Source organism: Mchenga conophoros, linkage group LG18, assembly GCF_057382185.1.
Source record: "Mchenga conophoros isolate Kocher_MC1m ecotype Shallow Benthic linkage group LG18, M_conophoros_male_GT1.1, whole genome shotgun sequence".
Classification (NCBI taxonomy): Eukaryota; Metazoa; Chordata; class Actinopteri; order Cichliformes; family Cichlidae; genus Mchenga; species Mchenga conophoros.
The window spans coordinates 5,468,005-5,483,688 of NC_140543.1; the positions used below are offsets into that span (position 1 = coordinate 5,468,005).

Sequence of the window (15,684 nt, forward strand, 5' to 3'; positions counted from 1 at the left end):
ATAAATCCACAGCTGAACTGGAGGAGCAGCTGATCTAGTTCACTCATGTGTTTCTGGACTAAGAGTTGGAGCAAATACCTTATGATTCAGTGATGTTTGTTTTTGTTCAATATTTTGTAGATCCAAGAGTGAGTTTGACTCATGATGATGATGTTCCGAATGAAACAAAGTTGGTCACAAATTCTTCAAAGCTGTTTATTAAGAATATATTCACTTGGACTCATGAGACAGGCTTGTGATCCAAGGGAGCCATCAACTGGACAATTACTGACATGACAACAAAAAAGCTAAGTACAGAGGGGGGAACAGAGGTGAAAATACTTGCTTTAAAGGATTGTAATGTTTCCTTTTAAAATAAGTCTCTAAGGTCAGACAAAGGGACAGAAACTCATAGCTTTCTACCAGCCCAATGACAAAACTATAAGTTGTTTTTTAACATCTACTTTTTCATCTATTTGGCAGTCACAGTGAAAAGTATAAACATTGGCACGCTTTGTCTTGTGATTCTGCTGTTCGTAAAAAATGACCATGCGCAAAGTACCAGACTTTAAGGCTTTGACTTGATGCCAATGGCCTGAGGAGGACAGTATTACCCTTGGACATGTGCAGTCTGCCGTCTACTCAATAGAAGAACAAGAAGCGCGGAAATGGCACAACTGTCTTCAGTTTCTGGGAGAGTTTAACAATGAGAGACTGATGATGCAGAAGAAATCTCCGTGGTTAAAAACATTAAAAACAGTCGTCCAGGATGATGAGATCCGCCACTGGCTCAGACTGCTGTATATCAGCCGGAGACCCGAGATGAAGTCACGCAGCAGGTATGTAAAACTGTGATGTTCTCAATGAACTAACACAGGAACGATCTGAGCTCAGTCTGTAAGCTAACAGGCTAAAATCAGAGAGCAGCTAATCAAACAAGTGCGTCCGTTTTTTTTAAAGGTCAACTTTTAACAATAGACTTTCATGAGACACATCAAAACCAAACAGGGAGGGAAAGCTTCGGTTTTCTGCACTGTGCCACAGTTCGCTGTCTGCTTCGGTTCACGACGCCTCACTCCGGGGCTACAGACAGTTCTCTGCCGCCTGTGGTGCTCCTCACCTCCGTCTGCACCCACAGACTTCCCGAGGTGGAGGCAGGCCGGCAGGGACTTTGAGAGATGGGCTTTACTTTTAAAAATAGCCCTTAATCAGGGTCTAACTCACTAAAAGATGGCCACATGTCTCTCTCCAACTTAATCTCTTTCTTTTAAGTAATTGTTTTTCATTGAAATGAAATTAATTGTTCAATAAAATGATTACATTTATAATTGAATTAAAGTTAAATGAATCAAGGTGATTTTGACTTTGCTAGTTAACAGGAAGAGAAACAAACTTACACAGGATAAAATGAAATTTGGACCCAGCAGAAAAAGTCAGATCACAGACAAACAGAAACATTCCTCTTTGGCTAAAATAAAATGCAGATTATTGCTCATCTGCAGTTTTAATCATGGTGAATAATTTATGATTCAGCCAAGTAAGATTCTTCTGTGTGGAGGTTTTTCCCCTGTCAAAAGGCATTGACCATTACCTTCATCTAAACATGGAATTTAAGTCATGTAGTTGCCGTTGTTTGTTTTTAAAGAGGTCATAATATTTTTGTGATGGTAGAAATTTATCTTCAAAGTAATAGTTATAAAGTGAATTAATAAGACTTTCCAACAAAGAGAGGGAGTCACATGGTGCTTCTGAAACATTTGTACAAACCTCTCTCACATATGTGAGCAACATGCTCACAGTGTACAGCCCTGCTGACTGAGGCTGCACCTTTACCTGTCTAATCTTTTTCTTTTTACTTTGTTCCTCAAGTCCCACATCAACATGAAGTGTAAGGAGGAGGAAGATCTGGCTGGCCAGCAGGTCTGGAAGCAGGAGAGGAACTTCAATCTGGACCAGGAGGACACAGATCCCCCACAGATCAAAGAGGAACAGGAGGAACTCTGCATCAGTCAAGAGGGAGAACAGCTTGTAGTGAAACACGAGGATGAAGGCATCGTCGTCTGGAGCGGGGAAGAGCGGCTCAGACAGCTGCATAACATCTGGAAACCTGAGAAAGATTTACAGACCAGCGGTAAAACTGTAATGGCTTTTCTGAAGTGTTAACATTAATATTAAACCTACAGTTTGTATCAGTCAGATCTATTTAAGGGAGATTGGTTATGGCGTCCACCTGAGTGGCAGTGAGACTTCGAGCTCCGACCTCAACGTCCTTTGCCTACGCCCAACAGCGGTTAAAATCCAATCTTTTAGCGGCTGCCTCACCGACTTAAGCTTCTGTTCTGATCTAAACAACCAAGATGCCGACCAAACATAGGTCCAAGCCTAAAACAGCCGGAAAGGATGGATCAGACGATGACCCTAACAACGAACCTGAAACCGAGAAAATGGAAGGTGCTAGTGCTAGTGCTCAACAGACCGAGGCGAGTGTTTTGGCCGCAATTCAGTCGTTGAAAGTACATTTCACTGCTCAACTGCAAGAAATTAAAATATCAAACCAAGAAATAAAAGAGGCGATTGGAGTGTTTTCGGAGAGGCTCACCTCCGCAGAAACTCGCATCAGTAAAGTTGAAGACGACGTCTCTTCCCTCGTAAGTAAAGAGACTTCCCTTCATAAGAAAATTCAGGAACTACAGTTAAAGGTGGACGACCTCGAAAATAGAAGCCGGAGATCTAATCTGAGACTCGTCGGATTGACTGAGAATACTGAACAAGGAGAAATTACAATATTCTTGCAAACTTTCTTAATTGATGTTTTGGGACGAGACGCGCTCCCATCCCCACCTATCATTGAACGAGCACACAGACTACAAGGGCGAAATACTCCAAATGGCCCACCCCGTGTGATCATCATGTAATTTTTGAATTATCAAGACAAGATGAGGGTGATGAGAGCGGCACGTCTGAAGGGAAAAATAACGCACAACGGACATCACATTATGTTTTTTCCTGATCTGTCAACGGAAGTCCAGAAACAACGGAAACAATACAACCAGGTAAAACAACAACTCCGTGAAATGCATATAAACTTCGGACTGATCTTTCCAGCAAAAATGAGGATTCTCCACCATGACAACAGGCTCCTCTTCCACACACCAGCGGAGGTGGAAGATTTCATGCGAAAAGTCCGGCAACAAAACGAGGGATAAACTTCACGCCCACTCAGAAACGCTACATCAAATATATGCAACTCTGATGAACAACTCCAAACCGGACATATAACGGCTGCTGGTGTACAGGTATGATATAGATGGCCTTAGGTATGCTATGTCTAAATCTTTTCATTCAGTTACATTTGTATGGCCACTTCTTTAGTTAATACGGTCGGACCTAAGTTTGTAACTTCAATCATGAGGACGCTCTATCAGCTCCTTCACACGGATCTGATGCATAACCAATCCGCTATGACTTTGGGGGGGAAGGTTTTGAGATCTACACCGATGGAAGATCTCTGGGTTGTTTTTTTTTTGTTGTTTTTTTCTTTTGTTTTCTGGTTTATAAGAGATTGTTTTTAAAGTGCAGTGCTCTTGAAATAACAACTTGTGAGTCTCGACAGGAGAGACGAGATGTAGTCAAACCCAGATTACTAAAGGTACAAACTGTATGAGTAGTTATTCAAATATTGATCTAATTTCCTGGAATGTAAGAGGCCTTAGAAAATATATTAAACTGAAAAGAGTAATGGATAGAATAAAACAATATCACCCAAAGATAGTCTTCATTCAAGAAACACACTTACTCGTGAATGAAACTGACCGGATAAGGAGGAGATGGCCAGGTCAGGTTTTCTTTAGCCACTTCTCAACACATGCTAGAGGAGTGGCAACACTCATTCATAAATCAGTACCCATGTGTATTAAAAAAAACCATATTGGACCCCGCAGGGAGATTCATTATTCTACAATGCTCCGTGCTGAATCAAGATTTAATATTAGTTAATGTATATGGCCCCAATATTGACGACTCCAACTTTTATAATAATCTATTTCTCTCTATTACAGACCTTCACGGTGAGATAATTGTTGGGGGGGACTTTAATTGTACCCTAGAGCCCAGGCTTGATAGATCATCAGGCTTAGACTCTTCCCATCCAAAATCTAGACAAGTCATACAACACTTTATGTTTGAATTGAATCTTAAAGATATATGGAGATTAAAAAATCCAACAGGGAGAGAATATTCTTGCTACTCAGCCAGTCATAATAGCCGCAGTCGCATAGATTATTTTCTTATCTCAAACTTTCTTATCTCCAGAATTAACAGCTGCTCATATAAAAGTGTGCTTATATCTGACCACTCAATAACCACGCTTAACTTCTCAGTCACAGCAGCTTTTAGACGTAACCCTATTTGGCGTTTAAGACCACACTGGCTGCACAATCAAAAATATTTGGAATATGTAGGCAAAAATATTGATGACTATTTCTACTTCAACAAATCCGAAACTACAGCCTCAGTAAGATGGGAAGCTTTTAAGGTCTTTATTCGTGGACAGATGATAGGCTACACCAAAAACAAAGCAAATAAAAACTACTGAGATGTTGGACCTCGAAGGTCAAATAAAAGAAGTGGAACTTGAGATAAACCTGAATGACTCTAAAGAAAACCAACAAAAACTTTTAAGATTAAGAGCAAAATACGATAAATTAACTACTGAGAAAGCCTCAGCCGGACTATTTAGACTGAGACAGACCTACTATGACCTATGACCTATGACCTACTATGACCAAGGGGAAAAGGCAGGAAAACTTTTGGCATGGCGTATAAAAACGCTACTGAACGAACAAACAATAAATGAAATTAGAACTGCAGACGAAAATATCACAGATCCTCATAGAATAAATGAACTCTTTGAACACTACTATTCACAACTATATACTTCAACAGGAGATACGACTCGAGAATCACTAGAATCCTTCTTTGACTCAATAAGTACCCCTTTACTTTCTGAAGAAGCCCGATGCGAATTAGACTCTCAGTTATCGATGAATGAACTCTCCAATGCAATCGATAAATTAAAAATGGGAAAAACTCCCGGCCCAGATGGAATTCCACTAGACCTTTTCAAAATATTTAAAGATAAATTAATATTCCCTCTGTACGACATGCTGGTGGAAAGCTATGATTCAAAAGAGCTTCCCCCCTCCTTGCGAAATGCACTTATAACGGTATTCCCTAAGCCTGGGAAACCGCCTACAAAATGTGAATCTTATAGACCAATTTCACTAATAAACTCTGATGCCAAGATAATAAGCAAAGTACTGGCAAACAGACTTGAACGGTACCTTCATCTTCTTGTTGATAATGACCAAAATGGGTTTGTAAAAGGCCGACAAACGCAGCATGGGATTCGCAGAGTACTGAATGTACTTTACACAAACTCAGAACAACTAGACATGGCTCTGCTTTCCTTAGACGCAGAAAAAGCTTTCGATAGGGTCGAACATAATTATCTCTATAAGGTACTATCTCAATTCGGCTTTGGCAATTACTTCATGACCTGGGTTAAAATATTATATAATAAACCTATAGCCTCAGTTAGAACCAACAATATTATATCTAGACCATTCTATCTAGGTAGAGGTACACGTCAAGGCTGTCCCCTCTCACCTCTTCTTTTCATCCTAGCAATAGAACCACTGGCTATTGCGATAAGGAACAACCAAAACATCTCTGGCATTAGAACAAATAATATTGAGTCTAAAATTGGATTATTTGCAGATGATATTATTTTAATGCTGTCTAAATTAAAGAGTTCAATTCCTCAGCTACTTAAAACAATTAACTTCTTTGGCAATATCTCCGGTTATAAAATTAATGAATCCAAATCGGCCATCCTCTTTTTTAATCATTCTGAAAGAACTAAACCACCTATTCAAACAACGTTTCAAATTGCCAGAGACAGTCTCACTTATCTAGGTATAAAAATCACTCCAAAAATTAACGATTTGGTAAACGCAAATTATTCTCCTACTATCAACTCTGTTGTTGGCTTAATCAATAGATGGTCTATGCTACCAATCTCGATGATTGGACGTGTAAATATTCTCAAAATGAACATCCTTCCAAAATTTCTATATCTCTTCCGAGTCATTCCTCTCAACCCTCCAGATGACTTCTTCACAAAGACAAAAACAATATTCAGTAAATTCATTTGGAATAACAGACGAGCTAGACTGCGTCTTTCGCTACTATATCTTCCGTATGACAGAGGAGGTCTCTGTGTTCCAAACCTCAAATGGTACTACTGGGCTGCCCAACTCTCTGCGGCCTCATGCTGGTTCTCAACAACTACCCTACCCTGGGTAAATTTAGAAAGGTCAAGTACTACCCCCTTACCACTCAGCACTTATCTGTACTCTGCAAAATATAAAGATCTGATGAAAGATACATCAAACCTCTTTGTTAAAAATACTATTCGTGTGCGGTTCGAGGCACTCGAGTTTAAAAATGAAATGCCAGCACTATCCCAATTCTCACCTATCTGGGGCAATAAGGCCTTTAAACCCAGTTGGAAAGATTTGGGCTTTAAAATATGGGCCGACAGAGGCCTGTGCAAAGTTGCAGATCTATTTGACAAGTACACCTTAATATGTTTCAATGGCTTGACTCAGAAATTTGACATTCCAACCAAACATTTCTTTAAATTTCTTCAAATCAGAAGCTTCATTTCAAAACCTCAAAAATCTCTAACACCGCCCACCCTAAACTCATTAGAGGATATAGCAATAAACCATCAGCTGAAGAAGGGTTTAATTTCTCGCTTCTACAATAACCTTAGAGACGGCTCTCAAATATCCTCAGAAAAAGAAATGGTGTCAAGACTTAGAGTGTAGTATAACTACAGAGGAATGGCAAAAAGCTTGCTTGAAAGCTCAAACACAATCTATAAACACTCAATTTAAACTAATCCAGTACAAATGGTTAATGAGAACATATATTACCCCAACATTATTAAATAAATTTGACCCCAAAACTCCGGACATATGTGTTAAATGTGGGGAAAAAGGCACACTGATGCACTGCCTATGGGAATGCTCAGAAATTCAAAAGTTTTGGAAGGAAGTTTTAGAAATAATTGCACATATTACAAGTGTCAAATTGGATCCATGTCCTAAATTATGCATCCTAGGAATTTTCCCCGCTGAAATCCAGCTGAGCAAAGCTAACCAAAAAACCACAACCTTCTGCCTGCTACAGGCGAAATACAGTATAGCCAAATCATGGAGATCCACTAGTAGACCACACGTGAGAATTTGGTTATCGACATTGTCAAAAACCCTTGCTCTGGAGAAACTTACGTCTATGATAAAGGGTAAACATGCTTCCTTCAAAAAAATGTGGGGAAATTTTTTGTTATTTTTGGAAGGTGAGGAAATGATCGATAATGTACAGAAATGATTCTATCTATTTAACCTGTATGGAGAAGTAACGTCACAGCTGCTAAAGAAAACCTGGGGAACCTGCGATTGCTGGTCTGCTAAATAGAAGGACAGGAGAAGGGACGTGAAATTAAATGGATTGGAAACGGAAGAGGACGCAGCTTATCATTGCAACCACTAATCTGGATGCCTCTCTAACTAACATGATATCCTTGGATTAAACTTCAGCCCGAAACCCTGGAATGTTATACTTGCTTGATTTTTTTTCTCTCTGGAGCACTATCTGTAAACCTTTGCTTCAGGGTCTTTTTTTTTTTTCTTTTTTTTTTTTTTCTTTTGTTGTTGGGGGGTTATTTTGGGTTGCATATATTTTTCTGAAATAATATATGAATGATTTTCATGGGAGAGTATATATGATATATCTCTGTGTCCTCCTAACATTAATCATTTACGATGTACATAAATCATTATTATATACTCAGTTTTTTGGTTTTTTTTGGTTGATGGAAAAGTAATAAAGAATAAAATTTTTAAAAAAGTCAGATCTATTTAATGTGTATTCGTGAAAACATGACAGGGAGTTTTAAATGGACTGGTTCTTATATAGCGCTTTTCTACTCAATCTTGAGCACTCAAAGCGCTTTACAAAACTTGTGCATTCACCCACTCACTCCCATTCGCACAAGCACATTTTTCTTAGTGCTTTCTACCAACATTCAGACACACATTCCACAGATCAAAGAGCAACTTGAGGCAACTTGGAGTTAGTATCTTGCCCAAGGATATTTGAAATGCAGACTAGGTGAAGCCGGGAATCGAACCGATCAGTAGATGATCTGCTCTACCGCCTGAGCTACAGCCACCCCCAATAGTGAAGATTATTTTGAAAAATATCAAGATGTAGATCAGTTTCGAGATCAACTCACAAATAGATAATCAGTCAGTCAGTAATAAGTGAGTTCTTTTTTGTTTGAAAGGTTTTTTTTACTCTTAATGTTGCTGAAAAATGTCAGAACTCAAGTTCTCATTTGCATCAGAGTGCACAAATAACTTCATTTTTACACACTTTTAATTTCACCTGCAAATGTGAGCAACATGCCCTCATTACAGACTTTAACTAAAACTTTATCTTCTCAGAAGTGTTTTTCTATAATTACATTTTTTTTATTGTTCGTTTAGAAGCAATAGTGGAGAGACCGGCTGACTGCTGCAGAAGAAATCTGCTCTGAGGTTAACAGAACGTCTGATCGTCCAGTATGAGATCAACCTTCAGCAGAGACTGCTGGATATCAGCCGGAAACCCGAGATAAAGTTACGCATAACAGGTAAAACTGCGATGGTCTCAGTGGACTAACACAAGAATACAACTCATGTAGGACCTGATCAGAGCTCAGCTTGTAGGCTAACATACTGAAATCAGGGAGCGGCTAATCACACAAGTGCGTCTCTTTTTTACGGTAAACTTTTAGCATTAAACAAACCTTGAGACCGAGAGAAAGTGCCTTTATAGAAGATTTATTTAGAAGATTAAGATAAAGGAGGCAGGGAGGGAAAGCTTCTGTTTTCTGCACTGTGCCACAGTTCGCTGTCTGCTTCGGCTCTCTGACCCTCACTCCGGGGCTACAGACAGTCCTCTGCCGCCTGTGGTGCTCCTCACCTCCGTCTGCACCCACAGGCTTCCCGAGGTGGAGGCAGGCCGGCAGGGACTTTGAGAGATGGGCTTTACTTTCAAAAATACCCCTTAATCAGGGTCTAACCCTACAAGACCATCGTGCCTCCCCCACCATCCTCACCTCATGTTAAAATGTATATTTTTCAACTGAATTATATTTGGGTTCAAGAAAATGATGAAGTTTTTAAAATAACTTTGTAATGTTCTAATAAACAGTCTTAACTCGAACTAAATCAGCTCAAATCTCACAGATGTCAGTGTTATTCACAAAGCATGGAAACATAGTTGTTAGTTTTGAATGCAGCCACAGCAGGCAAACTATGGCTGCATGCTCCAAAGAACAGGAGCACAGTAACTGAACACACTCTTAGCACACTTACATCTGATTTTGGGAACAGTTAACAGATCTGAACCTGATGACCTGAGAGGTTTAACTGGGTCAAAGGTCGAGAGCCAATTGAGAACTGTCCAGTTAAACCAACTAAATGATGAAACCTTTGATTTAAAATGTCATGATCAACAGTATCAAAGGCAGCAATGAGATCAAATAGAACTAAGACTGAAACTCTGAGTCCCTAATAATCTTCAGATCACTGATGACTTTAGTTGGGTTGATTCTGTGCAATGACTGGCTGTGAAACCTGACTGGTACTTATCTGCTATGGCACTGTGAGATTTTCAGTTTAATCTACAACAATGACAAACATTTACTTGCAGCGTGAAGCTGGCAGCAGCTACCTGAATGATTTGTACTCTGAACTTTCCTAATAAGAGTATCAGAGCTCGAGAGTAACTTACACTTTCATTTTTCACATTTGTACAGTTTAAATTTCACTCCCATATGAGGACATGCTCAGAGTGGACTATATTTGCTCAGATGTGTTTTCCTGTCATCACATTATTAACCTTTTTCCTCAGTGACCCTTTGTTCCTCAAGATCTCCCCCTAACATGAAGTGTGAGGAAGAGGAGGGCCTGTATGACCAGCAGGTCTCCAACCAGGAGAGGAACTCCAGTCTGGACCAGGAGGGCCCAGATCCTCCACAGATCAAAGAGGAAGAGGAGGAACTCTGCATCAGCGATGACGTAGAAAAGATTGTACTCAAACAGGAGGACGAAGGCCTCATCTGGACTGAAGAAGAGCAGCTCAGACAGCTGGATAACATCTGGAAACCTGAAATGAACTTACACAGCAGGGGTATGTAAAACCGTAATGGTCTTACCTAAAAATTAATATGACTTTAATTCATTCAATAAAGATATTTTGGAAACACATCAGAGTTCTTCAAGGCCAGTGTTTAAATAAACTCAGCTGATTGTTAGTCGAGGTTTTCTGAGAGCTTCGCTGCTTTTTATCCCCATATTTTAATCCTACTTTTAAATTTCCCCTTCTGTCTGATGTTTGTCTTATCATTTACATAAACATCTTTCCAACAGTAATTGGTGGACAAACTGTGATTGGTGCATAGAAATTTACTAACGTGTTAGAAGTGAGTGCATGAAATCTTATTTTAACAGTTTCCAGGTCTGGGTAAATGATATGATGATATTTCTGATGATATTTTGATTAAACTCTGTTGTAGAGTTGGAAATGGACAGCTGTAGACACCACTGCCGAGTAGTCATTCTTGTTATACTTCTATATTTATCTAAGACAAGTAATTTTGTCCATTTGTCACCTCAGCTTTCCCACAACAGCATGAATGTGAGGAGGAACTGGTTTTTGGGGACCAGGAGAGAAACTTCAGCCTCGACCAGGAGGATCCGGAGCTTCCACAGATAAAAGAGGAAGAGGAGGAACCTTGCACCAGTCAGGACGTAGATCAGCTTGTAGTGAAGCAGGAGACTGAAGGCATTATTATCTTCATGGTGGCTCCTACTTATGAGGAAAGTGAGCCAGAGCTGGACAGTGAACATCTCCTTTCTTCCAGCTCTCCTGAACCAGAGAGCAGAGATCAGCAAGACAACTTTCCTGTGTCAGAGAGTCAGCGTAAAACTGACACAAGTAAAAAGTTTGTGAAATGTGAGATTTGTGGAAAAACCTTTGAGTACAGATCCAAACTAACGAGACATATGAGGGTTCACACAGGTGAGAAGCCACATTCTTGCAGCACCTGCGGAAAAAGATTCAGCCTGATGATAAACTTGAAAACTCACATGAGAATCCACACAGGTGAGAAGCCGTATTCTTGTGGCACCTGCGGGAAAAGCTTCAGTCAGAAACCAACACTGGAGAGACACCAGAGAAGCCACACAGGCGAGAAGCTGCACTCCTGCGGCACCTGTGGGAGGGGATTCAGTCAGATGATAAACTTGAAAACTCACATGAGAATTCACACAGGTGAGAAGCCTCATTCTTGCAGCACCTGTGGGAAAAGCTTCTTTCAGAGGATACAGTTACAAAGACACATGAGGATTCACACTAGTTAAAAGTGGGAGAACTGTCAGATGAAGCAGTCCACTGAGAAGCCAGATCAGAGCAGATCAGATGACCTCCTTCCTTAAAAAACTCTGTATTGTTTATTGTATGTAGGGGTGGGAGATATAGCCTCAAAATAATATTTCAAGAAACTTACATTTAAAAAAAATAATGTACATTTTATCAGCTCGGCAGGCAGCAGCATTTATATGTGTAAGTAAATGATGGATTTTCCATCTTTCTCTTCCAGTGAGCTGCTGTCACTGATGACAGCTTAGCTAATTCAAAGTGTGAAAATGTGGCCACCTCAAGGTGCTTGATATTGTAAGGTAAAGACCCAACAATAATACAATGAAAACAGAGAAAACCCAAACAGTCATATGACCCCCTATTAGCAAGCGTTTTGGCGACAGTGGGAAGGAAAAACTCCTTTTTAACAGGAAGAAACCTCCAGCAGAACCAGGCTCAGGGAGGGACCCCCATCTGCAACAAGGAAAGTTTTAAGTCTAATCTTAAAAGCTGAAGGCTCTGCCTCCCATTCTACCTTTAAATACTCTATGAACAACATTATAGTGCAATGTTAGTGACACGGCATACATGAAATATGAGCACATAAGTATCCTCAGGGGTGTTTTTCCTGGAAGTTTTAAGAAAAGTGTATTACAAGTGCTTACACTCTAGCTTAATATCCAAAATAACCTTGTAATGCGGAGCCTGCACAATTCTGTCATATAAGGAAAAGAAATTCTACCTGGTTTGTTTCATCTTGGGTCGAGCTTTTTAACCTCCTGCTTTTCCACCGTGTAGCACATCAGTAATTTCCATCCACTGACTGCTCTTGCTGTTATATGAAATGTAACTCGCGAGTGCTCCAGTGATGCATGGTTGAATCATTTGTTTACCTTTGGGTCGCACATCACTGCTGCTAGTATCTCCTGCTCACGTGCCTTCACAGCCCGGTTGTACTCAAGTGTGTTTTTGCTTAAAGTGTTGTAACAGGTTTGCTTTTTTCACTTTCAGTGGGAAAAGTTTTCTTGCATATTTTGCGAACATTCAGCTACCAAACTGTGACTGGAGCCCGACATATGGCTCTGGCTGTGAGACATGACTGGGGTTGACTCATTGGGGTGAATGCAAACACATGATGTTCCTCTAAACACACTTTTTTGTAAACATTTATACCAGTATTATTGCAGATCATATGATATGTCACAGCCCTAATTCTGTTTGTTGCATATTCCATTAAAACCTGTAATGAAGATGAAACACGTATTTACATTCATTTGATGTGATATTTGTATCGTGTTGAGCTGTGGAGGTGACAAAAAAGTTGCTGAGATGTTTTATTTTTTTGTTTAGTGGAGAGGTTTTACTCCACAGAGTCAAAGCTGGAAAGAAACACACATGAGACCAAACATTTTGTGATTTAATCTTGATTTTCATGAAGACTGAATTTCAGCATGTGCTCATCCTGTTGATTCGTATGTTGGTGTTGGTTATGTGTCTTAAAAGTGAAATAAAGATTTCTTTAAAACTTCTTGTGGCTATTTTTTAAGGCACAATCTTTACAACATGAAACAACGTCTGTGAAGCACATTTTGTACAGTGGGCAGGGAGACTTGCCCATCACTGTGGTGGTGGGGTGGATGAGATTTGCCTGCGGTCACTTAAGGCTCTGTATGTTGTGGGTCTGTCCTGGTTGTCCTGCTCAAACATTGTATGGAAGTTGAGGTCAGTGCCTTCAGACCGGCCAACTATGGTGGTAATCATGGTCCCCTGTTTTATGAAGGGAGTGTAGAGGGTATGTTTGCACTTCAGGCCTCCCTAGGAAGGTCTATATCTGTAGTCACTTTCACTGTTTTCTTATTGCTGTTTCAAATTGTTGTTTCTGTTTGTAGCCTTTTTATTGAAGGATTTTGGTTTATATTATTAATATGTGCATTTGTTGTTATTAATAATATTTGCTTCACTCTCCATTTGATGTGTTTTTGGTATGTTTTACTTTTAATTGTTCTATGATTATGTTTATGTGTGGTTTATAATTATATTTAAGTTCTGGGTTTTTTTTATGAATAAAAGTGACTTAACTTGTCAGAGATATGAGACTTTGGGCATTTCCCCTTCTGTCTTATTCTCAGTGTCTTGTCTCCATGTTTATTTACCTCTGTGTTGCTATCTTTGTGTCTCTGTCTCTTTCTCTTCCCCTGTTCAGTGGGATTTAAGACTTCCAACAAATAATTTCAAAGGGTCAATTAAATTTTAATAAAACCATTTTACTCAACACTGCACTCGAATTTTAGCATTTTTTTTTACTCAGTCATAAAAAGATTCATCTTAAAATATGTTTTAGAGACATTTTTATTACTTTTTTCTTTCTTTCTTTCTTTTCTTGTTGTTGTCCCGTTTCGTTTTTTAGCCATCAGAATTATTGTCTGAAGGCCAAAAAAGATGCCCAACTAACTTAATTTACCAAATGGACCATCACGGCCTTGCCATATTGGTCCATTTGATCAACCTTTGTTATTATTTATTTATTTTAATTTATTTTCAGTTGTTACAGATAGGACAGACATGACTGGGGGATAGGAAGGAAGGAAGGAAGGAAGGAAGAAAAGGGGAAGAGGGACAGTGAGAAAGGGCACTTAAAAAATATCTCCCAGGTCACCTGTTGAGAGAAGAAAATAAGAGAAAACAAGCAAAAAAGAGAGCAACATAATAACACAACACCATTGCAATAATCTAGCTAAGTGTAAATAACAGTAAATATTAAATACTGAATGTGATTGTGCAGCACGCAAGATTGACATCGCATAATGTGGTTTGAGGTAGCAGCCAAGAAAGGTGTAGCTTGTGTGTGTGAACACCTGTGTGGATGAGTGCTCGTCTATTCAAAAGGCTTCTCCATGTAACGATCTGCTGGTGTGGGGAGCCACAGCCCCGTCCCCCAGGGCATGAAGCAGGCATGGAGGAGATCCAGGCCCCAGACATCCAGAGGCCCCCAGAGTGCGAGCGCCCAAAGAGGACCACCGGAGGGGCAACCGTGCCACCTTCCTGGGAAGAGCTGAGGAGAACCCCAGATGAGGGGTCACCCAACAGCCACAGAGCAGAAGCCAGAGGGGGCTGCAGTGACGTACACGCGGGCTCTGCCGGCAGTCAGCTGTGCCAGAGTGAATCGAGCCCCCGCAAGGGGCCCGACCGAGCCACAGGCACCAGGCCCCACCAAGCAGCCGTACCGGGGAGTGAGCTGGTACAGACCTGAGCGTCCAGCCCTGGACACCAAGAACGCACCGATGTCTGAGGGCATCAGCCACCAGCAGGGAGTGTGGTGAGGGGAAATAGGCCTCCATACCTTGGAGGGCCTGAGATGTTCCAAGGGGGTGGAGTGTAAGACCCGAGCTGACATATAGACACAGACGAATAGGCGCACACAGACCTAAACATGCATTCCCACCCTCATGCACACATATACAAATACTCGGCGCTCATCCAACCTGGATACAGACACAAATGGACACTGTACATGTACTGTACAGCACGGCCCCTCCTGAGAACCCTCAATGTCTACATGCATTTAAAACTGAGAGGTGGGCACCGGCGCCAGAGGTGAGGTTGAATACAAAGACTGTCCTCTGGACACCGTATAACATGCCCGATCCCAAGGCCCTATATGTATGTGTTATGAGAGTGTGAGTAATGTGGATGTCTAGGTTGTGGAATAAAATCAGTCTGCTGATAAAACAGTGAGCACAGTGAGAAGATCTTCACTGAGCTGATCCATCTCATCTCATAAAATTGAGGCACAGGTGACCAGGAGGGGACAGAGGGGGAACGACCTTTTATTGCTTTTTTCTACAACAATTTCTTAGTTCAGCTGCAGTATTTGATATCCTGTAATGACTAAAATGATAATTTAAACAAATTTACATAAAAAGATTGTCTTTTAAATGTTAAGGTTATTTAACAACTTTAAAGGCTGAGCAGTGCTATTTTTAAATGAAAAACTCACAGGCTCACATGTTCCAGGATTGAATTAGTGTCTGATAACCCTCCCTCTTCCTGCTCTCTAACTCAGCACCTCCTCTCTGTCCACATGTTCCCTTGTTCCCTCCCCTTCTGATCTGCAGTTTGAAGATGGGTGCAACCAACATGTGGTGACGTATAAGAGCTGACAGATCC

The 15,684-nt window shown here is 40.5% G+C and overlaps 1 protein-coding gene across 2 annotated transcripts; it reads left to right on the forward strand.

Annotated features, from left to right (window-relative positions):
• Nucleotides 1–2,118: 2,118 nt before the first annotated feature.
• Nucleotides 2,119–15,652, forward strand: LOC146553039 (uncharacterized). Of its 2 annotated transcripts, XM_085255538.1 has the most exons (5): nt 2,120–3,275; nt 8,598–8,743; nt 10,009–10,287; nt 10,774–11,430; nt 15,633–15,652. In XM_085255538.1, the coding sequence occupies exons 3-5, from the start codon at nt 10,041–10,043 to the stop codon at nt 15,635–15,637; spliced, it is 909 nt and encodes a 302-aa protein (XP_085111664.1). In that variant the 5' UTR covers nt 2,120–3,275; nt 8,598–8,743; nt 10,009–10,040; the 3' UTR covers nt 15,638–15,652. The 2 variants fall into 2 exon arrangements, with proteins under 2 accessions (XP_085111663.1, XP_085111664.1); XM_085255537.1 differs by lacking the exon at nt 15,633–15,652 and having other exon boundaries at nt 2,119–3,275; nt 10,774–13,484.
• The last annotated feature ends 32 nt before the right edge of the window (nt 15,653–15,684 follow it).

Excerpts from the sequence above, each read along its gene's own strand:
- LOC146553039 (XM_085255537.1), top strand. The coding sequence starts at position 10,041 with ATGAAGTGTGAGGAAGAGGAGGGCCTGTATGACCAGCAGGTCTCCAAC. Across the intron at positions 10,288-10,773 it reads AATGAACTTACACAGCAGGG|CTTTCCCACAACAGCATGAA; the intron begins GTATGTAAAACC and ends TTGTCACCTCAG.